General features: G+C 40.7%; 1 protein-coding gene across 1 annotated transcript in view; it reads left to right on the top strand.

Annotated features, from left to right (window-relative positions):
* PLPPR5 (phospholipid phosphatase related 5) overlaps positions 1–27,268 on the top strand; it is a 269,888-nt gene that overhangs the window by 181,378 nt on the left and 61,242 nt on the right. The window contains exons 4-5 of the mRNA XM_063428342.1: positions 5,324–5,500; positions 21,582–21,701. Coding sequence (XP_063284412.1) covers positions 5,324–5,500; positions 21,582–21,701 — 297 coding nt within the window. The remainder of the gene's footprint in view (positions 1–5,323; positions 5,501–21,581; positions 21,702–27,268) is intronic.

Genomic DNA, 27,268 nt, shown 5'->3' with positions numbered 1-27,268 from the left:
CCAAGACACTTCTTCTTCATCATACACAGACTCTACACAAACTAGTTTAACTCAACATCTAGTAATGAAGCTAAGGTGGTTGTTCCTTGACTCCTCTGGTTGTAACACAGGTCCCTACTCCTGTCCAATAGATGTTCAAAGTTGACGACATATGAAAGACTATTATGAGATACCGGTTGAAGAGGGCTACGTGTAGGTAAAATATGCGGCTGTTCATGGATCGCTCTCCGCGTTGATAGTGTTTGCAAACCAACGCCGTCCTATCCCTGTGCTCCAGTGTTTCCGAACCTCCCAACCATATTCTCCTGCTATGTTAATTGAACTTTAAACCACACACATTATCAGAGAAAGAGGAAATACATTCTAAATTAAAGATACTGTGCAATAAAAACATATGCATTTGCTCAGGAAGTGTGTAGGTAGGTTGTTTTAATCAAGAGTGTGACTAGGGCTGCATAAACAGCCCTGATTTAACTTTTAAATGGCAGAGAATTGAGCAGATAGACTTCAGTGGTGTGCTCTATACATCAAAACCACTTATTTGAGTAAAAATATTTGGTGCTTACCGCTTACAGTGTCCCTTTAAATATTTAATTGCTCTATATAGGTCAATTGCACGTCGTTAATCTTGCTTCTATTTGAGCTGTTGTTTATGCATGCTTTGTCATTTTAGAATGATTACACTAACTGTAAATATTAGTATTACTGACATTTATAAAGCACCAACATATGCCACAGCACGGTACAATTAGGGAAAAAGACAGTAAAATATAAACATACTAATACAAAAGTGTGTCGTGGAAGTGAAATGGGTTTGTTTCTGTTAGCTGGTGTGTGGAATTAGGCACACTTATTTGAAGGAGTTTTCTGCTGGGGGACAAGGAATGGAGAGAGGGGGGGGGGAGAAAGAGCAGAGATTTGTGGTATAAAATATTGAAATATTTGCACACCAAATTCCATCAACAAAAATAATATTAATGATATGTACATGGAATATTGGTGAAATACTGGGGGGAAAAAAAAAACAGTTGTAAAATACAGGTATGAATGGTAACATTGTTACTGTAAATAAATGATAATATGGTAACAAAGGTAGAATAATATGTCTCCAAAATCAAGCTAAAGATGTATCATTTTGAAAATCAATGAATGGCATTATCATAAAGCCATGCTATTTTTACAAATTGACTTATAAGTGAACATAGTGCAGTCTAAACGTAAATCCCTCTGACAGTGATTGGTTGAAACCAAAGCAATTTGTATCATTATTTTAGTGTGGTATCAATATAATGTGATACATTATTCATTTCTCAATACTTTATTTCACCTTTAAGTTAAGTTATACTCTTGGGGAAAACAATCATTATGTCTACTTTGTATTCTTTTTATTTTAAGAGCATGGTACACTGTTGTACAAAACATACCTAATACAAGTACAAATAATTGCATGTCGGGAATGGGTCATTATAAAACTGGCATGATTATACGTAGACAGCCATGCTTTCTGATTCAAGGTTCAAATAGAACTAAAATCTCTTGTTCCATATTGCATGCAGTTATTAAATACAATAATGTAAATAATGTAAATTAAAATAAGATTTTTATTGTGTATTAATACTGCATGCAGGTAGGAAATGAATATCTACCCAATGTTTAAAACTAGTTACTGCAAAGCCATTGTTGCCCAGTCAGTAGAAAGACCTCATCCCATGGGGACAGAGTTTGTAAAATAACAGGGGAGGGGCATTGAATGCCACCATACTCCCATCTGTGGACATCTGATGAAAGACTTTAAATACAAAATGTGGGGTGGATAGATCACTGTCTACCCCCTTTACCCACTCATGGACAGCAGGTGTGGGCAATTTAATAAACTAAAATGGAGGGGACATCCTAATACTCCATCCCCCCGGCCCCTAGGCATGTGGGGGCTATTATAATAAAACTGGGATCTAATGTTCCATATTCATTTTTGTCATTGTCAAAATGTGATTAACTAATGTGATGTATGCAATGGACGCATGGAATCATTTCTCAATAGAGGTGGTATGATTACAGTATGATTATGATTGATTGTAAATTAAATAGTTTATATGTATTTTTTCAAGTATCTTGTTATAAGGTTATGTGATCTTTATTACCAGGCCTTATTAGATAAGCTGTCAGAGAAAGCTTGAGACACACAACACTTTACAGTGTATATTATAGGTTCAATGAAGGATCATTCACTTAACATGTTGGAAGTGATGTAAGATTCAAATTTTTTGTGCGGCATGGGCATTATTTATAACAAATATATAATGTTTGGTCTAAAATTGATTGTCTGGATTCAATGAGATAACTTAAAGTTGTCATAATGTACTCAAAAACACCAATACATTAATATATTGCATTGTGTATTTTTTTTAATTCTTTATTTGTGCTGTAGCATTATAACAATGTAGTCAACAATAGCTAAAGATACACTTCTTTTAGGCAATAGATATTGTCATAAGTTCTAACAGTCAATAAAATATATCAAAGTATGATTCAATAATAGCATTGCAGTTGGAGAACAAACTATAATATGATGCACAATAATACCCTCCAGGTAGACCCATCACTTCTGGCAATGGATCTATGAAAGAGAGAAGTAGCCAATTCCTTGAAAAGTTACTACATCCTTTTGTCATTAACTTGAAATCCTACCTTCAAGACACAAAACAGACATTAATTTGGCTTGAGAATGTATAAGTACCCCCCTATTGCCTTCTGGGTAGTCTTGACGTAGTTGCACTATATAACAACATTCCTCATGACATGGGAATAACAGCAGCATCTTACTTTCTAAATAAATCATCTAAATTCACATCAGCCCAAAAGCAGTTCATCATCCAACTACTAGAATATGTACAAACACATAATTTTTTGGTTTTTAATGGCCAATACTATCTTCAGCTTAGGGGCACAGCTATGGGGACGGTGGGAGGAGACCATTTTGGAGGAAATCATCAATGATCAAAACATATATCCACAAAACATATATCTATAGCTGGCATAGGTATATCGATGATATATTAATTCTCTGGCTGGGGTCGGTTGAAATGTTTGAGGAACTAGTGCAGAAACTAAATCAAAACAATATTGACCTCAAGCTTACACATGTAATTGACTCAGAACACCTGGTATTCCTGGATCTTAACATCAAAATCAGAGAGAACAGAAAAATTGAAACTGAACTCTACAGAAAAAGTACAGCTACCAACAACGTATTAAACTGGAACAGCCATCACCTAGTTAAACTGAAATCAGGGATACCATTTGGACAATGCTTGCGAGCCAGAAGAAACAGCTCGAATGATGAGACTTTTTACATAGAAGCCAAAAAAACTACGAACTATGTTCAAGCAGAAAGGCTACCCCAACAAAATTTTAAAAAGAGCTTAGCGACGAGCACTAGCAGTCAACAGAAGTGAGAGCTTGAGAACCAACAGACCCAAAGTAGAATCTAAAACCATCAGATGTGTGGGGACATTCGACTAATATTGGGACCCAGTGAAAAAAATCATGTCCCACAATTGGCCAATTCTCCAGCATAACACTGATTTTAATGAAAACATTGGAAAATTTCCACACTGAACCCCCTACAAAAGAACAACAAACATGGTAACTCAAACCATTGGAATCTATCGGTGTGGACATTGTAAAGCTTATCAATACATTAAACCAACTAAAACCATGACAAGCTCAAAAACAAAAAAAAGGAATATAAAATTAAGGAATTTATTAACTGTAGCTCTACACGCGTCATTTAGCTAATCACATGCTGGCACAGAGCATTGAGTTAAAATATGGTGAGATTGATTCTCATTGGTTTCCGGGAAACGAGTATCTAATTGGATGGTTTGAAATACGTCTACAGTAACGTAATGCAGCTCGTCCTATTAGGAGTGTCTGTTTAGATCAGGCTTCCCCAAACTCCGGCCCTCCAGATGTTTCTGATCCACAACTCCCATGATTCTCAGCCTATCTATTTCATTCATAGAATCATGGGAGTTGTAGGCTTTTTTGGGGTAAAAATAGGGGTCTCAATTTATATTCGGGTCGACTTATACTCGAGTATATACAGTACATTAAGACATTGGCATTGTTTATACCTATCCTCAGATTTCATTCAGAGGTAGGTTTATACGACCATCTATTACACTTATTTGCCGATCCAACCACTCACTTGTTGTACAGAAGCACGTTTGCTATATACTAGTTTTTCAATAAAAGTTATTACTTTTTGTTTTTATCTTCCTATATATAATGATTAGCTGGCACTCTCATTGGAGCTTAGCTTTTCCCAGTTTTTTCCCCCTCTAGGTACACTGTTTTGTGTTTATTCATATTCGATGCACAGTAATACACCAGTTCCTTTCACATTTATCCCCAAATGCTCCTACATGTATATTTACAGTCAGGTCGTGGATTACATTAATACCCCCACCCCCTTGCCCTTATCAAAATGGCTAACTTAAAACCTGAAATGACCAGAAAGAGTGTATTTTATATGTGATATAAACTAGAAACTTTGTAATGCATTTTGAGAGGCAAATTTAATTTGCAGTGGATTTGGATTTCCTTACAAAAAGCTTGATTGGGTCAGAAATTCTGGTATAGTGAGTTAGATAAATTAGATAAAATAAAAAAGCAGACAATTAGCAGAAAGCACTGTTTGTTGGTGTATGTAAATTTGTTTGTAACATAATTTATATTTGTATGCACTGGGAGTCATTTTTGTACATAATACATGTTCCTTATCAATTCTGCTATTGTCTGATATAAGATTCAATTACCGAAGAGACTTACACTGTAATGCTATGGCTTGTTAGATATTTTTGCTAAATTGTGCTGCATGAATTTTTCATCTAATTTGGTTTAGGTATTCTAAAATGCCCCATGTATAAATTGCCTTGGAGGTGGCAGAGTTTGTAGTAGAATAGAAATGGATTCAGATTTTTTAAATTATTATTTTGGGTCTGGGCAGACAAATGGGGATTTTCAACACACTGAATCAAGTCATGTGACCACCTGGGAGTGGTGATGTTCATCGATGGCTCAAGTTGGGTAACTGACCCCCTACCTCTGGCACACCACCCTGTTCTGATTACATATCTCTCAATAAAGTAATATAGTTGCAATTGTATATATATATATATATATATATTATACATGTGTACACAAAATGCCTTGGAGCCCTCTTCTGGATAAAGTACAAATGTAATGAGTTTGTCATTGTAACCAGATTCCTAGTATGTGTAAATAATGTTTTCTATTGTCTTATCCTTGTCCTTTTCAGATGTACATTACCAGCACAATCAAAGCCAAAGGGACTCGACTCGCCAAACCTGTCCTATGCTTGGGCTTAATGTGTCTGGCTTTTCTTACTGGGATAAACAGGGTGGCAGAATATCGCAATCACTGGTCAGATGTCATAGCAGGGTTTTTCATTGGAATATCAATAGCTGTTTTTCTGGTATGTATTATACATTGTATTTTATTACAAGATTTAAAATGTGTTCATCTACTCATTAAATTCCAAGTTATGGTAAATTGACAATAAGACTAGAATTTCCCTATATATGAATTAGACACGCCTCCTGAGTCCGAGATCCCTATGCCTCCCCCTTACTCCTCCTCCACAGGAAGAGGAAGAGGAAGTGATACAGGAAGCACTACACCCCTTTCCCCGTTGTCCCCATCTACTTCCTCCTCTAGTTCAGAGTCCATCCCCCTCATTACTAAATCAGGAACTATTTGCTGATATTAAAATATTTCAATCTAGGGTATTTTGGCCTGCAATCTGTTTTGATAGTCATTTGCAGGACTATTCACTAAATAGTATGTTTTGCGTTACTAAATTAACTGTTAGGCTATTAGTTAGCATTGTTAGCTTTAGACCGCTCCATCAAACGTTTTATCCTGGATGGGTTCACCTGGAGGTCTCCACTGGTGCTCAAACATCCAAACATACATCTTTCATTTCCAACAACACTGTCACAACTTGCAGGACCCTTCCCCCATTTTTTTCTATTTTCTTAACATATTGACTGTCTATCTGTGAGAAAACAAATTCTCATGCAACTATCCAGTTCTTAAGTTCAGTCATTCTCATAATTATACACAATTATATGCTTATAATTATACAATTATATAGCTTACTGTAAGGAAACCAAGTCTAGCCAAACCGTTTTCGGTAGTTTCCTCCCGAAATGTCAGAGTCTAAGAAAGTGAGAGTTCTGTTCGGCAGTTACAGTAAACGAAGTCCATACGAAATATAACAGCTTCACAAGATAATTCCCTTGGTAAAGCATATGAATTCCAAATAACAGTCAGAGTCCAGGATCAGGATACAAGTAGAACTAACTTTTATTCACATACATGGCTTTTATGCAGGTCCCCATGCAAGGGGACATCCCACAGGGAGGAGTAACATTTATCCAATCCTGAACAATAAAAATATAAAACACACCCAATACAAACAGGCAGTTCCCTCCCCTAGTCCTGGAGATAATCAGGTCTGATATAGTAACAACCTAATTATCTCCAGGCTGAAAATTCACTGTTTTCCCCAATTTCTGGAACACCCCTTTATACCTGGGGTATCCCCACAAATCCTATGTCCCCTGATAGCCCCGATCTGGGTGACCAACATATCCAAATTTCACCCAGATCGGTTCAGGGGTTCACAAAAACCATGGAAGTCCTTTGTGACCGGTTCACTGTGGGTGGGCTGCCCAAAATAGTTCCAGAGATTCGTGTGGTTTTGCCGGTCACTTTAGAAAAAGGGAAAAAACGAATAAAAGTACCGAATGAATTCCCCTGGCTCCTAGCAGCGATTGTTCCCCTCATTCGTGTGCATATTTGTACCGAATAGCGCTCTTCTAACTAATCGGTATCAAATAGTTCCAGCGTTCGTATGATTGAGACCGGTGTTCGGGAAGTCGAGTGTCCGATTTTAGTTCCAGACACTCGACGACCAAGTACCGCTGCCTTTGTTTGACGAAAAAAAAGATGGCCGCGGTTTTCTCTGCCACGTGGCGTTCGGCAGTACGAACGCTGACCGCACACATAGGGGGTGAAAGTGATACCGGCTTTGAAGTTAAGTGAGCCAGGGGTGGTCTTTGTTCGGCAGTCCCATCTGCCGAATGAAAATACACAGAAAAAGCATGAAATATGCAAACAAAATACCGAACAAATAGTAATTTCTTCACACTGCTCCCCTATAAGTCCATAGGTCGGCATACCCGCCTAGACCCTGTCGGGTTGGCTTGGGGATGTCCGAGAAAAGTCGATGTTTAGGAGTCCAGTTTGGTCTGGCGTGACAGGCCATCCGCATTACCATTTTGTTTGCCGGGCCGGTACTGCATAGTAAAATTATAAGGTTGAAGAGCCAGGCTCCACCGTAATAGCCTGGGATTGTCTCCAGCTACCCGGTTAAGCCATACCAGGGGGTTGTGGTCAGTCATAAGTGTAAATGCCCGCCCATACAAATAGGGCTGAAGCTTCTTGAGTGCCCACACGAGGGCCAAGCATTCTTTTTCTACGGTGGCATAGCTGACTTCTCGGGGTAAAAGTTTACGGCTGAGGTATGCCACCGGGTGTTCTATGCCGTCTGTTCCCACTTGGCTTAGCACGGCTCCCAGCCCAAACATGGAGGCATCTGTGTGTACAAGAAATTGTTTAGTGTAGTCGGGTGCTGCCAACACAGGAGCCTCACTCAATGCCGCTTTAAGCTTCTGGAAAGCGTCCGTGCACTCTGGGGTCCAGGAGACCTGTTTGGGAAGGGCCTTTTTGGTAAGGTCGGTGAGGGGTTTGGCCAGGGCGCTGTACTCTGGGACAAACTTTCTATAATAACCGGCCGTCCCTAAGAAGGCTAGTACCTGGGTTTTGGTCCGAGGCTGGGGCCAGTTAGCTATGGCCTCTACCTTAGCTGGCTCTGGACGCTGTCTACCGGATCCCACCCGGTGGCCGAGATATTGTACCTCGGCCAGGCCTACGTGACATTTGTCGGGTTTCAATGTGAGCCCTGCGAGGTGGATTCGTTTGAGTACCCTGGACACATGACCCAGATGGTCTCCCCATGTGCGGCTGTAGATGGCAATATCATCTAGATACGCGCATGCGAAGTCCTGAAATCCCTCCAGGAGCCTATCGGCCATCCTCTGAAACGTAGCCGGGGCATTCTTCATCCCAAAGGGCATAACCTTGAATTGGTATAGCCCGAAAGGGGTGACGAATGCCGACTTGGGGATGGCCGCAGGCTCCAAGGGGATCTGCCAATAGCCTTTGCACAGGTCCAGGGTAGTCAAGTAGTTCCCCCCCGCCATACGGTCTAAGAGCTCATCTATTCTGGGCATGGGGTAGGCGTCTGTTATAGTACGATCGTTAAGCCTCCGATAGTCTACACAGAAGTGCGTGGTGCCGTCGAGCTTCGGTACTAGTACTACCGGGGAGGCCCAAGGACTCTGAGAGGGTTCTATCACCCCTAGCTGTAACATATCTCTTAACTCGGTGAGCATACTCTCACGCACTGCTTCCGGGATCCGATATGGCTGTTGCCGCAGTGGCGTCTCTCCCTGGGTTTCCACGCGGTGTACCGCAGCGGAGGTATAGCCTGGGGTGGCGGAAAACATCTCTCGGTATCCCTGCAGCAGTTGAGTGGCCTCACCCTTCTCTATGGGGTTTAAATTTTGACCCAAGCTTACTTGGTCAATAGTACAGGGGGCGGTGTCTAGTAAATCAGGGAGGGGTAGTCCTTCACTATCTTCCGTGGCGGGGGCACACACGGCGCCCACATCCTCTGTTCTCTCAAAATATGGTTTGAGCATGTTCACATGGAAGGCTTTGGTCAGCCTTTCATCTGAGCATTTGCACACGATGTAGGTAGTCTCGCTAACCCGTTCTACTACCTTAAATGGTCCCTGCCAGGCTGCTTGCAGCTTATCCTTTTTAACTGGTCTCAAAGCTAATACCTTTTGCCCTAAGTCCAGTACTCTATCTTGGGCTCCCCTATCGTACCATTTCCTCTGGTCCTCCTGGGCCGTCTGCAGGTTCTCCCGAACCGATTCGGTGAGAGCCCGCAGACGGTCCCGGAACTCCAGGACATACTGGACGATAGGGACTCCCCCCTCATCTGTATTGCCCTCCCAGTGTTCCCGTACGAGCTCCAGTGGGCCCCGAACTTTTCTCCCGTACAGGAGTTCGAAGGGGGAAAACCTAGTGGAGGCCTGGGGCACCTCACGGTAGGCAAACAGAAGGTGGGGAAGGAATTTTTCCCAATTCTTGTGGGACTCTGTAAAGGTTTTCAGCATCTGTTTTAGAGTGCCATTGAAACGTTCACAGAGCCCGTTAGTCTGGGGATGATACGGGGCGCTGAACAGGGGTTTCACTCCACAGCTCTGCCACAATTGTTGTGTCAGGGTAGCCGTGAACTGAGTTCTCCGATCGGAAAGGATCTCCTGCGGGAAACCTACTCGGGTGAATATCTGAACAAGGGCCTCTGCCACGGTCTCTGCCTCTATATTGGTGAGGGCGACTGCCTCCGGGTATCTAGTGGCGTAGTCGACTACCGTTAGTATGAACTTTTTGCCCGACTGGCTGGGTCGGCTGAGGGGTCCTATTAAATCTACCGCTACTCGGTGGAAGGGCTGTTCTATAATGGGCAATGGGTGAAGTTTGGCCTTCCGAAGGTCTCCCCTTTTCCCTACCCTTTGGCAGACGTCGCACGTCCTGCAATAATACTTGAGGCCCTGGGTGACCCTGGGCCAGAAGAATGTTTGGGTTAACCTGTCCCTTGTCTTTTTGACCCCTAAATGTCCTGCTAGGGGAATGTCATGGCTGAGTTTTAACAACTCAGCCCGGAATTTACGGGGTACAATTAACTGTCTTTTGATGACCTGGGTGACCCCCTGTCCCACCCCCTCGGTCACTCTATACAGCAACCCCTTATACCACTCAAACTTTTCATGCGGGTTGTTCCCTGGGGTAACGGCCGCTGCCTTCCTATAACCCTCTAATGTGGGGTCGGTGCGCTGCTCTTGTTCAAACCCCTGGGGGGTATCCCAGAAAGGAAAGGGGGGATCGGGTAAGGGGGGTATTTCGACTCTTACCTGGCTTTCCTCAGAGTGCAGCGGAGCTTCCAGTCTGGCTTGAGCTCGGGTGGTAACCGGGTATGCCTCGGCAGGGGGGTCTCGGGCTAGTTGAGAGGTTAAGCATCCCACATCATTTCCCAACAGAACCTCGGCGGGTAGTTCTTGCATAATCCCAACCTCCAGCTGTTTGGACCCGGAACCCCAATCGACAAGGATATTGGCGGTGGGCAGTTTGTGGATAGCGCCCCCAGCCACCCTCACAGCGACTGTGCGTCCTGTGCGAGCTTGTGCTCTGATCGTGTGAGGTTGCACCACAGTCAAAGTAGCCCCAGAGTCTCTCAGCGCCCGGGCCCCCACGCCATCTACGGTAATCCATTGGCGGTGGTGGTCCCGGTTGTCACCCCCAGCTTAAACTGGGTTGACCTCGTGTAGCACGCTCCACTGTTCTTCTTGGTTAGGGACATAGGTTGTGCTTTCTTGTTGCACACAATGAGCAGCTGCCCTGGGTTGTTGTGGGGGTTGCCTTTCCCAGCTTCCCCGGTTTAAGCGAGGGCACTGATTCTTATAATGTCCTGGTTGCTTGCAATAATGGCACACTGCAGGGGGTCGAACTGTGTTTGCTGGGTTTGGTGAGGCTGGGTTTGGTAATTAGGCTTAAAAGGTGGTCTGCTCACCCCTTGCTCCTTCCTCCTGTTATCCTGGTACTCATCCGCTAGCCTGGCGGCTTCCTCCACAGTTTTTGGTTTTCTATCTTTAACCCAGTCTTTTATGTCCTCTGCAGAGTGAGTAAAAAATTGCTCCAGTAACATTAGTTGCAAAGCATCCTCCAGGGTGGTTGCTTGGCAGCCCTTCATCCAATTGCGGGCCGCCCGTTGTAGCCGAAAAGCCCATTCCGTATGGGAATCTCTCCCAGTCTTCCTCAGATCTCTAAACTTTTTCCGGTATGCCTCCGGAGTTACAGCATATCTGGCCAACAAAATGTCTTTTACTTTTTCATAATTATGTATGTCACCCTCAGGTACTGCTCGCAGCGCCTCGGCTGCTCTACCTGACAATTTACTGCTAATGACTGCAGCCCATTTCGTGGAGTCTAATCCCTCCAGTGCACATTGCCGTTCAAAGTCTTGCAAGTAACTGTCAATTTCCATCTCATTGTCATTAAAAGATTTAAAGGCTGCATAATTTACCTTCTTTGGTATTTCCCCAGTACTTCCCGGGGAGTGTAGTAAATCTCCCTGTGACGGTCTGTCCAGGTCCTCTCGCTCTTTTTGCGCTTGTCTGGCTTGTGCCATGACCTGCAGAAGCGCCTCTGCAGTTGGGCTGGGTCCTAATAGACTGATCATCCATCGGATGTCCTTTTGCATCACGGTTTCTTCCTCTTGATCCATCTCTGTATTACTGGTATTATCGCTCTGTATTAATTCTGCAATTAACGTGGCTTTTGTCTTGTTACTTGCCACTCTGCCTCGAGCTTCCAGTAAGTCCTTTAGGGTGGTTCTTTTAAGTAGCTGGTACTGCTGAGCCATTCATTCCTTTGCTTGGTTTGAAATGTCCATTCGGGATTCGAATCCCTCCGCTTGCCACCAGTTGTAAGGAAACCAAGTCTAGCCAAACCGTTTTCGGTAGTTTCCTCCCGAAATGTCAGAGTCTAAGAAAGTGAGAGTTCTGTTCGGCAGTTACAGTAAACGAAGTCCATACGAAATATAGCAGCTTCACAAGATAATTCCCTTGGTAAAGCATACGAATTCCAAATAACAGTCAGAGTCCAGGATCAGGATACAAGTAGAACTAACTTTTATTCACATACATGGCTTTTTATGCAGGTCCCCATGCAAGGGGACATCCCACAGGGAGGAGTAACATTTATCCAATCCTGAACAATAAAAATATAAAACACACCCAATACAAACAGGCAGTTCCCTCCCCTAGTCCTGGAGATAATCAGGTCTGATATAGTAACAACCTAATTATCTCCAGGCTGAAAATTCACTGTTTTCCCCAATTTCTGGAACACCCCTTTATACCTGGGGTATCCTATGTCCCCTGATAGCCCCGATCTGGGTGACCAACATATCCAAATTTCACCCAGATCGGTTCAGGGGTTCACAAAAACCATGGAAGTCCTTTGTGACCGGTTCACTGTGGGTGGGCTGCCCAAAATAGTTCCAGAGATTCGTGTGGTTTTGCCGGTCACTTTAGAAAAAGGGAAAAAACGAATAAAAGTACCGAATGAATTCCCCTGGCTCCTAGCAGCGATTGTTCCCCTCATTCGTGTGCATATTTGTACCGAATAGCGCTCTTCTAGCTAATCGGTATCAATAGTTCCAGCGTTCGTATGATTGAGACCGGTGTTTGGGAAGTCGAGTGTCCGATTTTAGTTCCAGACACTCGTCGACCAAGTCCCGCTGCCTTTGTTTGACGAAAAAAAAGATGGCTGCGGTTTTCTCTGCCACGTGGCGTTCGGCAGTACGAACGCTGACCGCACACATAGGGGGTGAAAGTGATACCGGCTTTGAAGTTAAGTGAGCCAGGGGTGGTCTTTGTTCGGCAGTCCCATCTGCCGAATGAAAATACACAGAAAAAGCAAGAAATATGCAAACAAAATACCGAACAAATAGTCATTTCTTCACACTTACATGAGCTGGGCCTACATGTATCTCCTTTCTATAGTTGTAAAGCGCTACAGAATACGTTGACGCTAATTTTTTTTTTTTTTTTTAAATATCAGAAACCATCATTGTAAAATGGAGAATGGTTTAAACAAAATGGATAACATGCCTGGAAGCTCTGGGTGTTCTCTACTCCAACCAGATGATTACAGTCCTTCCTTTCATGCTAAAATTGCTTGCCACATTTCATCAGCTCTAAGCTATAAACAAAAGTGATGAAGAAGTGAACTGGAAGCACAGATTGACAACCTATTGAGATGTCTGATTTCAGATCAGAAACAGTCTGTTGACATAGTCCTCATAATAAAATATGGTTATTAGGCATGCCAAAACTACCTAAACAAGAACCCAACCCAAAAGCCCAATCAAAGTTTGAATTCTAGGAAGTGAAATGTGCCTCCCTTTGCAAGTTTTTAATCTAAAGTCATGCCGTTTTGCAAAGCAGTCCTTTGTTCCTGCTCAGCAGAGAACTTCAGCATAGCATTAAAACCAAGTCTGCTAACTAAACTTATACTGTACTTAGTATCTAGAATTCTGAAAGTAGTGATAAACCCTGACAAGGCTCTGTCACCTTTCTAGATTAGCCAGAAACACAGGATTGTCACATATTGGCTCTGTCCTAGGATGAACATTCTGGTAATTGATTAGAACATATAAATATGAAGCCATATGGCCCAGATGACACGGTCCCTACTATTTATAGGCTAATTTGCAATATCCCAAATTTTCCCACAAAGCCCAGTATACTCAACTTTGTAAAGTAATGCAATCACCACAAAAGTGAAAATATCTTAAGCAATTTTAGTAACATGTCACCTCATAATGAATGTGGTGGAGTTCCCTTAGTCAATCTGCCATAGTAGTATGCAATTAAAATCATTAATCAAATTTAATCAAATTCAACTTCACATCCTGCCTTAGAGTTCTGACTATCAGGGGTAAGCCCAGGCAAAAATCCCCCCCCCCCCCCTTGTAAAACTGCTATTTAATATATTGCTTATTCAGAATTATATTACATAACAGTCAAATCTAAACTGGGAGATTTGCCTTAGCTCTTTTGTTCATTTTCATTTATGATTCTGAATTCTTTCTGTGTCACCAATAAAAAAGATAATTGATGGGAAAAGAAACGATTGATAGTGAGGAGAAAATTACTAACATGGTTATTGTTGGGTTAACCCAACAACTTCAATTATTTCTTAGTTCAACAAATCTGCTGAGGCCAAAACAGAACCTTGAGAATAAATTTCAGGCTCTGGTTATTAAATCCCTTTGATGTAGATAAAGGGTCCACTTGGTATGAACAGAAATCACTTTGGTATAAAAAGAGACACACGTGGTCTTATGCAAATATTTTTGGCTGACCAAGTCACAAAAAGATTCATAAAGAGTATTCCATAACGTTTACAGATGTATTTGGGTTGCCGCTCTGATGAAGGACTTAACTAAACCCTCCTCTCTTGGTTTGATAAAGTGCTTTTGGCAGTGGATTGCTGTACAACTTTGACCCATGTTAAAAAAGGTTTTCATTAGTGACATGCCTTTCTTCTTCTTTCACCTAAAATATAAACACATCGATTTTGTACCAATCACTGAATGTCTATCTACACACCAGGGCACAATGTCAAATATCTAAAAACTTAAAGGGGGAGAATAATTCTACTCTTTCTTCGCCTTCCCTTTTAATGCAAAGACGAACAGTACTCGTCATTTAACACACAAATACCAAACATACCATTTATAAAAAGCATAATAATTAACTAATTTAGATACCAAATCAAATATTCCATCCTGATGTAACTCTTTTTTTTTATCCTACAAGATAGAAAAGCAAAAACAAAAAGAAGTCATAAATGCACAAAACGGATGCCCAGCAGTGGTAGTAATACAAAAACACAAATCAACACACATATAAATAAATCCTAAAACCTTAACATAAAAAATCTAAATAATGTGTTTATTACACCTAAACCAAATTAAATGCTAAAAATCATTATTAATTAAAAGTCTGATTTAATCCGACCAGTTTACGATTACACTTCAAATTACTAGAGATAATATTCCTCTGTTTTATAATGTTGAATAGGATAATGGAATAAACCTTACACTCTGCATTCCACAGAGGAAGAAAATCATTACAACCTGGCAGTCAGTTTAGGTTTCTAGATTTAGAACTTATAAAAAAAAATCTTATAAGTGACAATTTACAACTTTACATTTCTGACATTTCTTATTCAGCATAAGAGAAAATGGGAAAAGAAAGCCACATAGTCTGCTGTGATTTATAATTTTACAAAAAGGATCAAACAAAAAATACCACACAACCTTTTTATTTATATTTTTTTTAAATTCTTTATTTTTGATGTGCATGTTAATAATACAGGCAGGTCTGAGGTGTCCCAAAGGCATTCCTCAGTCTTTTCTCAAGCGTTACATGTGAGGAACAAGATTAGCAGGCACAGTATTTTTTTTTTTTAAACATGTGGAAGTAGTCCAATACTAAACAATGATTAGAATTGCAAAAACAGGCTGTGAGCAGGAATAAGTCATGCGTGTGATGTGAAGGTCACAGTTAGATTATGACATAGGAGTTACAAGTTTAAATGTTAGGTACATTGCTCATCTAGGGTATAAATGATAAAAATAAAAGGAGAACAGAAAAGGAAAGAACAATTGCTCAACAAATTGTTCAGCTAATATGAAGGTACCAGCGCCCGCAACGGTGCTGATGGCGGTAAGGTTATGAGTGGTACATCAGCTAGTAGAATGGCTTGGATGCCTCACGGGCGCAATGGTAGGAATGATATGTCGCTATGCTAGAATGGGGTGACTTTGTGCGACGTTCAATGTACCTATAATAAAAATACAGATCGGTATAGCATACAGATTAGACTAAATTAAGGAGGAAACCAATTGCCCTGTGGTGTCAGGAGCGTGTGGCTAAGTGAAGAGCTCTTGCAGATTATCATAGGCACAGATTAGGGACTGTTTCAGTCCAAATAAAAATTAGGCATGTTAGGCCAGTATGACTGTGGTAAGGGGTAAGGGGGGGGGGACAATCGTTCTCTCATCCCCTGATATGATCAGGCCGGATACATAGCAGTCGGTATGCTCAGTATACACTTATGAGTGGGCAATAAGTACGGTTAAGGCGGCTTTGGCGTGTTGTTGTCGCCTAGGTAGTGCGCTGGGCCTGAGTAAATTTTACGCCCCTGTGTGTAATTTAAGTGGTAGAGGGCTTAACTAAGAGTACAGAGGCGGGGGGGGGGAAAGTGAGCTTACGCTGAGGGCCATAATGACCCTTGTCGGTGGATAGAAGACATTGGCAAGCTTTAACTAAGGTGAAAAACATCAGCAGGTATTAATTAATAAAACATAACATTTTAACACATTTAAAGAGTCCGCTCAGGTTGCGGCTGTGGCACGTTGGTCAGCCGGGACAAACGCGGTGATCCTCGCCACGTCCCAGGCATGCGGTGGTTTCAGTGTGCCTTGTGTACCAGGCTTGGTCAAAGCGTCCTGCAGGAGGCCAAGGGTTACTAGCAGTGCGGTTGCCTCCTCCAGGTTTTGTATCTCATAGGGAACATTGTCCTTTGTGAGCAGTAGCTTCCAAGGTGAGCGCCATCGATAGGGGATACCCCCGTTTTGGAGAGCTGTTGTGAATGGTCGTAGGGAGTTTCTCCATTGAAGAGTTTCTCTGGAGAGGTCATTGTAAAAAGTCAACGCCATGTTTTCAAATTGGTGCGGTGACTTGTCATTTAGTGCCGCCATTACCATCTCCTTATCTCTGGAACAAGCAAGTCGTAGCACTATGTCGCCTGAGGCTGCTGCTGGTGCCCTACGGGGCTTCGGTATACGGAAGGTCCCCTCTACTTGAATGGCTTTGGCTCGTTTGGGAGTCAGGATTTCGCAGAGCAGCCTCCGTATCATGTGTGGGAGTTCTGCCTCCGCTAGGTTGTCAGGTACACCCCGTATCTTAATATTGTTGCGGCGCCGAGTGTCTTCAAGGAGGGCAAAGCGCTGCTCAAAAGATAGTTGTTGTCTTTTAAGGCTTCTCACTTCCTCTTCTAATGCGCCAATCTGCATAAGATGCTGTTTATTTGTTTCCACTGATTCAATGCGGCCTACGAGGCCCGCGAGGTCGGAGTGCAGGGCGGCTACATCGGCCTGAAGCGTTTTCTGAAGGCCCGCCAGCAGGTCTTTTAATGTGGCCGTAGTCACCGGCTGGGTGTCTTCCCCCCGAGGTATCATCGGAGCTTGTTGCTGAGGCTGTGAGAGGGTTGTTCTCCCGTTCAGGAGTGAGTCTCCTGTGGTGTCTGAGAAGTCATCATAGTTGGCAGTCATTTTAGGCCTGGCCGTGCCATGCGCTTGCCTCAAAAGATCCGCGATGTCCATGCCGAGTTTTTCTGGCTTGAGCTTCTTGCTCTTTCGACCCATAGTAATTTTAAGAGTCTCTGCCACCGTTTGTGGGTCACCGTGGTGATTTTATCGCCGGTAAATACCCTGTTTAGTGGGGAGCCCATGCGATGTGCGTCCGTCTAGCTCGGCTGCTCGGCTCCGCCCCCCAACACAACCTTTTTAAATGCTAACAGGGACAACATTTTAAAGAGACTGCTCAGATAGAGCTTTATATTAACCTTCAATACTGAGCAAGAATGTGATAGAATAAGGGTGTAATCTCATACTAACATCTACATACATCATTTTTCAGTTCCTTCACTACCACAGCCTGGCTCATTCTATCTCCTTCCAATAATTCAATCACTTTTACAGCTGATTTTTTTGACAAATGCTTTATATAGCCCTTCCCATCTTGTGTGTTTCTTAACTCTTCCCCATAGATTGTAAGCTTCTTCACCTCTTGTTTCTGTTGTATTCTGTATGTCAATTACTTGTCAAATATCCCCCTTCTATAATTGTAAAGGACTGCAAAATATGTTGGCGGCATACAAATGCTAATAACAATAATGATGTGGAGAAACAGCCATTATTCAACAGATAAAATAACAGTATTCAGCTAATTTAACAAGTAACAATTAAAACCAGCTGTCAAATATAATTGAATCATAAAAAAAATTAAGGACAGACTGGACTAAACTTTGAAACGTCATATACAAATTGCAGTAGTGCTGAATGGCAGAACAGACCAGAGACTTGCATAAGTCAATAATTAGACTGCTACACTTATTGCGCTGAGCGTTTACGACTAGTTAGAAACAATACGAATACCGACTGACAGACCGCAAGCTCTACATATTTACAGGAAAGCCATGAGAATAGAACATTTTGTGTGTCAATTACAACATTTTATTGCAAATTGTAGAAAAGACAGTATATTTCACATGTTCTTGAAGTACAACACGTATAATATGTTACTACATATTAACGCCAAACATAATGAATTATCCTACTCATAATTCCATGCACCTCAAGTTCATAAAACATGGTTCTCCATAGAAGAAGAAAAAATGGAGATTGTCTCTGGGGTTTTTAAACAGATTTCAATAAGATTTATTTACCAACTAATCCAAAACACATCAGTTATCCTTTCATAAACCTCCCATCTAGTTTCTATTCTAGAAACATTTATAACATTTATAACATATAGCTGAAACACTTATTCCTACTTACCATTTTCCTACTTGTTACATTTTTGTTCTGTACAATTAACCGAAATAGATAAGAACTAAATCCAAAACCTGTCAAATTTGTATTATACAGGCTACGAATTGAAAAGTCCCTCATACATAAAGTTAATCAAGTTGATATCTCTTTCAAGATTCATAAATCATAATAGAGCGATGCATTCCCTGCTTTAAATCAGCACACCTTCCACAACAGTCTTTCAAATTGACTATCTCTGTTTAACTCACAAAGGTCACAAACTTCATTTGGGATATATTTGCATACATTCTGCTTTAATAGTGGGGACCAAAAGCACATACAGTCAAATTTACACACTGTATCCACAGAGAATAAAAGATTCCTTTATCCTCTATTATTTAGCTTTCATTCATATATTTTTACCTACTGCAATTTCATCACGCCAAAGCATGTTTCTGAAAGGCGTACCATTAAATCAATATTTTATATCTCATTTTCTGCTAAGGTTTATTTATATTCTATTAATCGCCTTATTAAACTGAATACATCTGCTCGTGTTTTAATAAGAAGTGGTATGTTTTTGTTGTGTGCTTGTCCCCTACTTCTGACCCATACACAAAGGCATTAACTATCAGTGGAGTTTTTTTTTTTTCCTTTGAAAGTATATTATTATATATATACAGAACTCTCTGGCTGCATGGATCTGTACCCCATCAATAATGTATCTCTTAGATAAGTCACATTTAAGTTATTAAAGGATCTTTCTCTTGCCTGGGATACAAACACTTCTTAATTATCAATGACTGCTTGAGTATATATCTGACATAATCATGGCCCCCATACTAACTCCTAAAATAAACTGGTGAATCAAGGGGCCATGCAGGCTCTCTTGTACGATATTTCCCTTGTCTATTTCCTATGCTGTAGTTTCGCACTTGACGGTTGTCATAATTGGTCGGACTGAACCACTGCATACAGCTGGGTTCATAAAACTTTCACTCTCTGCTGGGTAACTCTTTCAACTGAACCTGCTATCAGAACTGTATTTATTTTGAGAAACAGTGAGATCAGTGAGATTGTGCCCCAGTTACCTCTTGCTTTCCATAATCCTATGGTCATTGTCTTTTAGAAGAAATTGTGGGAGCATCTAATAACTCAGCCTTAAACCTGTATTGCCTGTACACTGACAATATACTTCCCAAATGATACTACAGTTTATTGGGAAGGTCATTTTCCCTAAGGGATTGTTCAAGTCCTCTCTTCTCTATGGTTACCTAGACTACAAAAGTCTCAGGTGCTCTCACATGTGCATGTCTGCCAGTTATTCTAATTCTAAATCTTAGCACATGGATAAACAAACAGTTTTCAGATCGGGTCACACAGAACTAAATTGACCTCCTCCCTTCCAGACCTCTGAAAACATTAAATGATTAAACTAGTGTTATGTTATAATGGTACGGCTTACCTTTCATATGACTGGTCACGTTGAATGTCTGAGGATCCGGCAGGAGAAGGCTTAGTCACCTATTACATGTTGTACCTATCTTGGATGAGCCCCTAAAATTGTTTGCTTTCTTCAACTTCTACTAGCTATGCATTAGCCTATATGAGAGCATTGAACAGTGAAGCTGGAATGCTTGCATGCCTCCTGAAGTGCCCCTCTCCCTCCTGACCCCCCATTCCATGTCACTGAAGGGGTTAAAAGTTGTCTAAGAAGCTAGAAGTCCCTCTAGTGGCTATCTTATAGACAGCCAGGAGAAGAGGACTTAACCCTCCAAGGTAATGATGGCAGTTTATAAAAACTGAAGTAATTACACTTGCAGGGGTAAGGGTAATGGGAGTTGGTACCCAGACCACTTCAATGGGCTGAAGTGGTCTGGGTGCCTAAAGTGTCCCTTTAATTAAAATGCATGAAAATGACCACATAGAGACATCTACTTTATTTCATTTTACATAAATAAGCATCTTAAAAAAAAAAAAAACATCATATCTACTCCTTTGATTTCTAATTATACTGCTACATAAAATGTCTATGGTTGAGCTGTTTAATATGGAAATAAAATCTAGAAGTAAAAAAAATAAATCTACAAGCATAGTGTTTTTTAGATTTTTGGGTTACTGCTGGGTCTAGAAAGAGAAGAGATAAACTGTGATTTTAGAATCTTGCTGCTATATACAGAGATGATTACAGGTCTCAGCTCTACCTATACTGCTACAGAAGAACCTAGAAAGGTTCAGCTTTGGTGTTCAAACAACTCACTCCACAAAAGCCAACTGCTTTTTACAAAAAAAGCCTAAACATCAATATGAAATTCACATCTAGATCTCCAGGGAATGCAAATGAAGCAATGACCTCATTCTACATAGCATGATGAGCAAAAAAATAGATACATTGATAATATATTGACAATGTAATTCCCATATTATTACCACTTGCACATGGAAATTATTATTCAATATGTATTGCAACCTAGTGTCTGCACAGAAGGTTTGCCTGCATTTTCCTCTGACTGTTTTACTGGTGAATGGATCTGGTGAAGCCAATCTGTCTAAAATGTTAGAACCATTGCCAAACAGGGCAACATCGTGCACATGTGTGATAAAGTGTCTTGAATGGATTAAGGTCAAAATTAAAACATGTCCCTTTATGACATTCTGGAACAATGCATTGGTTGTTTTGTATCGACAAACTTTAAATTTAGTCTCCAGTGAATAATGATTCCGAGATATATGGGCTGATGCCTGGGGACTCAAACCCATTTGAAAACACTTAAGTGTAAGAAAGCACTTGTGGACTACAAGCACTGTAGTCACTTCATGAACTGCTTTTGGTGCCTTAAGTGGTTCTTTTAAAAAGATTACAGTTGATTTCTCTATTTCTAAAAAAAAATAGAGTTGTACAGCATTAAATTAAGAAAAAAGTCACTTTTATAATATAAAAGTTTCAAAGTATAATCGGTTAGTTTCATTTTGTGGAGACAAGCTGTCATTTTAAAACCGAACTAGCATTACATTTTATTTTTTTTCATGTTGTGTAGCAAAACTATATGGTTTCTCTTGACATTATAATTGTACATCACGTCTTCTTGGTTTGTTTTTGACCCTTGAGTAGTATAAAGAAGGATCATCACTCTTCAATGTGACACAACAGAGACAATGTCATAACATAACTTTTGCTTGTGTGTTTCAGGTGGTATGTGTTGTAAACAACTTTAAGGGAAGACAATCAGAGCAAGAAAAATCTCCCATTGATAACTTAGCTCAAATGCCAATGATAAGCATCCCTCGTGTAGAAAGTCCCTTAGAGAAGGTAAGGATTAATCCAGCTGTGAGATTGTGTTCGGTTTTAATAAATAATGAGCACTCATATCTGTCAGAAAGTGTACAATACTTGATAATAAAGCAATCCTTGTTTGCAGTATTGTTTGCAATATTGTACATTTTGCAGCTTTTTATTATTGAATGTATTGTATGTTGTATAAAATTTGTATAACCTTTGATCAATTCAGGTGATTTATTTGACCCAAAAAGACAACTAAGAAAAAATATTATCATGTACACTTTAATAATATTATTAAATGGGCACTCCTGGCACCATAACCACCTATGCTCATTGCATAGATTATTGGGTAATGAGGTCCATCTCTTTGCACACTACTGCAACTACAAAAATGCCTCTTTATTTCTACTTCCTCCTTTGACTGCTCCACCAAGCCTATCTGGCTCTATGAATACTTCTGAGCACTAGCAGTGAGCCTGTGTGGTCAATGCTTGGATGAACAGTGTGCAAGTTTCATTAGCACCTAGCGTACAGTGTCAACATATTTTGTATGTGGATGCCAGGCATAGAAATAGAATGAATGGATCTACCCAAGACAAAGCCCCTACTGTTTCTCAAAAACAGCACTGATTTCAACTGCAAGGCAGGAATTATACATCAAAACCACTTTATTAAGAAGTGATTGTTTTACTAAGAATGTCAGTTTAAAACGTGTAGCTCACTTACAGCATGGAGTGGCCCTTAACCCCTTAAGGACACATGACATGTGTGACATGTCATGATTCCCTTTTATTCCAGAAGTTTGGTCCTTAAGGGGTTAAAAAGTCCTCATACACATCAGTATCTAATCTATAATAATTAAAATATAACAAGAATATATTTAGCACACTACTTTACAAAGACAAGCTGCAAAATTACATCCTCCTTCAGTCCTTCATCCTCACTTCAGTCATAGAACGAATTGGTCGGTAAGAGAGGAGTTAAGGGATTCCCTGCTCTGGTGCGTTTGTCTATGTTCGGAGAAACACCCCGAACAAAGATTTGAGGGATTCCCTGCTCTGGTGTGCTTGTCTATGTTCAGGAAAAACCTCTCAGAGCATAGACAAACACACCAGAGCAGGGAATCCCTCGAAATTTCACCGAACATAGATTAGAGGGATTCCTTGCTCTTGTGCATTCATCTATGTTCGGGGAAGTTTCCCGAACATAGACATGCGCACCAGAGCAGGGAATCCCTACGACGGCTCACACTTACGCTTGGTCATAAGTGCGAGCCATTGTAAAACAGGTAAAATGTGAAAAAAAGAGATGGAAACCACATTCAATAAGCATACAGTAAAAATACAACCTGGAAAATATAACCAGAGTAGGTCTATTCTCTATAGGAATAAGATAGAGTCTAAAATGACAAAAAATAAATACAAATCATAGCGTAACACAATAAGAGATTAATAGTGAAAATTGTGATGTTAGTAACAAACTCACAAACAACGATGAAAAGCAGGCCTCTCACCCCCTTGGGGTATATGTAATATATAGCTTGATAGTAGATTCAAGTATATGGATGTCTTCAGAGAAATGGATAAAAAGAGCCATACATGGTGAAGTATATAGTAAAAGTACAAAAACACATTTATTGATTGCACTTACAAACAGAGAAGAATCATAGGCATATCTCCACTGCAAGTGGAGTTTGTAAAACAGGTAGGTCGCTAAATGAGGATCACCTGTAGCATTTTAGAGTATTGTCAATAGCAACTGTCATAATCAAAGCACATCAAATGAATGCAGTAATTTTTATGCACAAGTGGGATTTCACTCTTAATGCTCTAATATAAAATATCAAAAGAAACTAAATCTATTTGGTAAAAGTGATGCGTGGGTACGTTTCTCAGCATGGTTGCACACTTAAAAAGGAATGTCATATCTTTGAGTTAAGACTGTAGCCATATTCTGATTAAATGAGTTTGGCTCGAAATTTAAGAACCACTAAAAGAACCCAGACAACATGCCAATGAAGTGGCCTGGGTGCAGTGACCCTTAATTTTTAGCCCTTAAATCTAAATCATTGTCGTTTTGTAGATACTGCAATTTTTTTATTGAAGGGTTAAACATGCCTCTTGTGGTGGTCTTTTTGATAGGCCATAAGGATGTAAAATGTCATCAAATACAGCTCATAGAGAAGTACTGGAATCAATGCTTCCCTATGAGAAGCACTTGAATGAGTGAGCATGCAGCACTTACTGGGCACATACATCTCATCCCCAATGCTCCTTATGAAGAGCATTAGATTGGGTGACCATTGTGGAAGCGACATTGGAAGAAAGGTAAGTAAAACCTTATTTTTTCACAGGTCAAAAGGGGGGAAGCCCTGAATATAAATGTGGACAAGGATTCATGTTTGTATTCCTAATGCTAAAGTGTCCCTTTCATTTTCATTTTTTTCAATATTTAGGAAATGGTGGTCAAATAAGTACACTCTTATTAGTACATGATTTTGTTGGACAATTTTCAGGAAAATCTGATTTGCGCATTAAAAGAATTCTCCAAGCTCCATAACCACTACATCAAACTGACATTTTTATAGGTACCTGCAATGCCCTAGCATGCTGAGGTGAGCACTGTGCGCACCCAAATGTTTTACATGGGAAATCATTGAATTCAGTGTTTTCCTATGAGCCTCACCATCACATAAGTTTTACACGGTCACAGCAAAGGATGCTCCTCTAGTAGCTGTCTGATCCCCCCGCAAAGTAAACACTGCAGCTTCTAAGTGTGGCACATCACCCGCATTTCTCAAGGACACGTTTCCTTATGCTGCCCTTCTATACCTGTGCTGATGTTGCTGATCCAACCCCCTCTCCCTCCAAATATCTTTAAAGAAATGCTCCAAGCACCATAACCACTACAGCTCACCGTATTGATTATGGTGCCAGGAGTGCACCGGCGATGCCCGTGTTGTAAGAGGATTTAGGGATCAACTCATTGAGTGATTGCCACCAGCTGAGCATGTTTGGGGTCTTTCTTTAAGTCCACTTTAGTCATAGGTGTTCCTTATCTGACTTAAGGCCTTGCAGGTTCTCAAACACAGTGCACATTCATGAATTCTTGTCTTATGTGCAAATACTGGGATGTAAAACATGTGCCCTGGGCCAGTTTCAGCTGTAAAAGGTATTATCTCTCTAATTCTGGGAATTTTTTTAAAAAAGCACAACTTCTGACACAAATGTTTTGTATTTATCAGATTACTTTTTTTTTATGAAATACCCAGATAATACTGTACTTGCACCCCCTCCATCCACCCTCCCCCTTCCTCCTTCCAACCACCCAGCCCCGTTACCCCCATCAAACAAGTAATAGCTCCCCTCCACTTACATACATTTACAGTTCTGAAGAACAGGCTCAGCAAGCTCAAGGATCAGTGCTGTGCTCTGGGCTCAGGGTTTATGCCGGATGGAAGGAGTGTGTGGTGACCGTGTGGGGCCGTTCTGCAATTCTTTCTTGGAGGACACCGTTGTGACCTGGGGCTCACCCCAGCATTCCCATGACTCCACCTCCACGTAGCCACATACCCAAAGGACAGGGGAGATCAGGAGGAGGAGTAAGTAAGTCCAAGTCCTTCACTATGCAGCGAAGCCACTCGCATAGTGAAGAATCGGATCCTGACGCGGCCCGGGGCAGCTGCAGTTAAAGACAGCCCTGGTCCTGCAAGAGCAATGGGAATGGCGTTCCTGCTGTGGAAAAAGTGCAGGAATGCCATTCCCACACGTTCCTCCAGGACTTGAGTCCTGACCTACCTGCACAGCAAAAAAAAAAAACTAAAATAAATCAATAAAAAATAAATAAAGGACCACTGCACCCAGACTACATCACTGAGATGAAGCGGCCAGGGTGACTTAAGTGGTCCTATGGTTCTATGCCATTGGCTTGTGGTCAGTAAAGCAGTTAAGACTACAACTACAGAGGCTGCCAGTATACTTATACCCACTAGAAATTGGGGCAGTTGTGCGAACTGCTACTCTGTCCATTCCAAGACACCATACTGGATAAGGCAATCATCAGGTAAGTATATCATTTTATCTTCTAAATTTGCTGTTGATTTTGCCAAAGCATTGTATAGACTAAAACTATGTATATGGACTTGTCATCTATAATGTTTTCAAAAAGAGATGCACTTGATAACCATTAGTTAGAACTAAAATGTGTGCAGGTAGTCGTTTAAACTATATTATAATAAATAAATTAAAAAAATTGATGGAGAATATTCTTAAAGCCGTTTGGAAAATGATAGTTGTATAGCTAAGGTCACTCTCTTGTGCCATTACTTGAGCCAAATAAGAGTTTGATATGAAGGTGAATTGGTGCCAAAGGCTTCTAGAACTCCTTAGTCCATTGTTTTTTTAAAAGCAGGTTTTAAATAGCCTTTCAGCCTTAACTACTACAGTGGCGTGTAATGATTGTGCTTAGACGGCTCCTTTAAATCAATACAGAATGATATGTGAGTACTTGCAAGAGTGATTTGGACATCATTAATTTTGCTTAGTAAGGTCTATGTTTTATCTACACTAGTGACAGAAAAGCTGGCATGTTTTTGAAAGATATGTCCCAAGAAACTCCCAAGAAAAAAAAAATCTTTAATGCCTAGGTTAGCCATTAATGGCCAACGTTAGCCATGACTGATGTATGTCTTGTTGTAGTACACTTATTTTACCAAGTCAATTGATGTAGGAAATAAAAATAAACATTTAGTCAAGGCAATCTCTGGGTACTGTTTAAGTGCATAAAATATATGTAACTTTTATGTCATCCGTTATATCGTTTTTCTTTTTTTGTCTTTTATGAAATTATACAAACATATTACATAGTACAAAGTTACATAGCTGAAAAGAGACTTGCGTCCATCAAGTTCAGCCTTCCTCACCTATGTTGTTGCTGTTGATCCAAAAGAAGGCAAAACACCTAGTCTGAAGCGCTTAAATGAGTAGGGGACATCTATATATGATAGAGTAGAGGTCACTCCAGTACAGACACATTTTATCTCCTATAAAGGTCATCCACAAAACTGTATCAAAGATCTAGTCTTTTTTTCTGTGCTGAATTGTTGTGAAGAACAAAGTCCTTTAGGTCCCAGACTAACCATACCACCGCTTAACCGGTAGAGCAATTTTAGGTTGTTACCAGTTGCCCTTATAAATCTTCAATTGGCAAGTCATGTTGTTATTAGTGGTTTTAAACACTAATGCACAGTTCAACAACTTCCTCCCATTTCAGAGAACATCAAAATAAAATAATCCACAGGGATTCATTCACGTCTGCTTCGAGGCATCTGGAAATCTAAGTGATCCAGACAGTAACCGGAGAATGACAGACCTTGTTAGCATAAATATTTTAGGGATACATCATATCCAAGAAACATCTAAACGGTCACCCCTAGTTTTCTACTTTTGGATTTCAGTTTTAATTTCTATAACATTCTCATTGATTTTCATAGATCACACGTTTAATTCAAAGTAATAAATTCCTGTGCGGCAAATGACAATCATTTTAAGAGATTCCACAGGAAATGTGCCAACTGGTATCTCTAGAGGGTTACAACA

Source organism: Pelobates fuscus, chromosome 7 (genome assembly GCF_036172605.1).
Source record: "Pelobates fuscus isolate aPelFus1 chromosome 7, aPelFus1.pri, whole genome shotgun sequence".
Classification (NCBI taxonomy): domain Eukaryota; kingdom Metazoa; phylum Chordata; class Amphibia; order Anura; family Pelobatidae; genus Pelobates; species Pelobates fuscus.
Note: the sequence above shows the minus strand (reverse complement) of the source record. Positions and strands in the feature narration are given on the sequence as shown.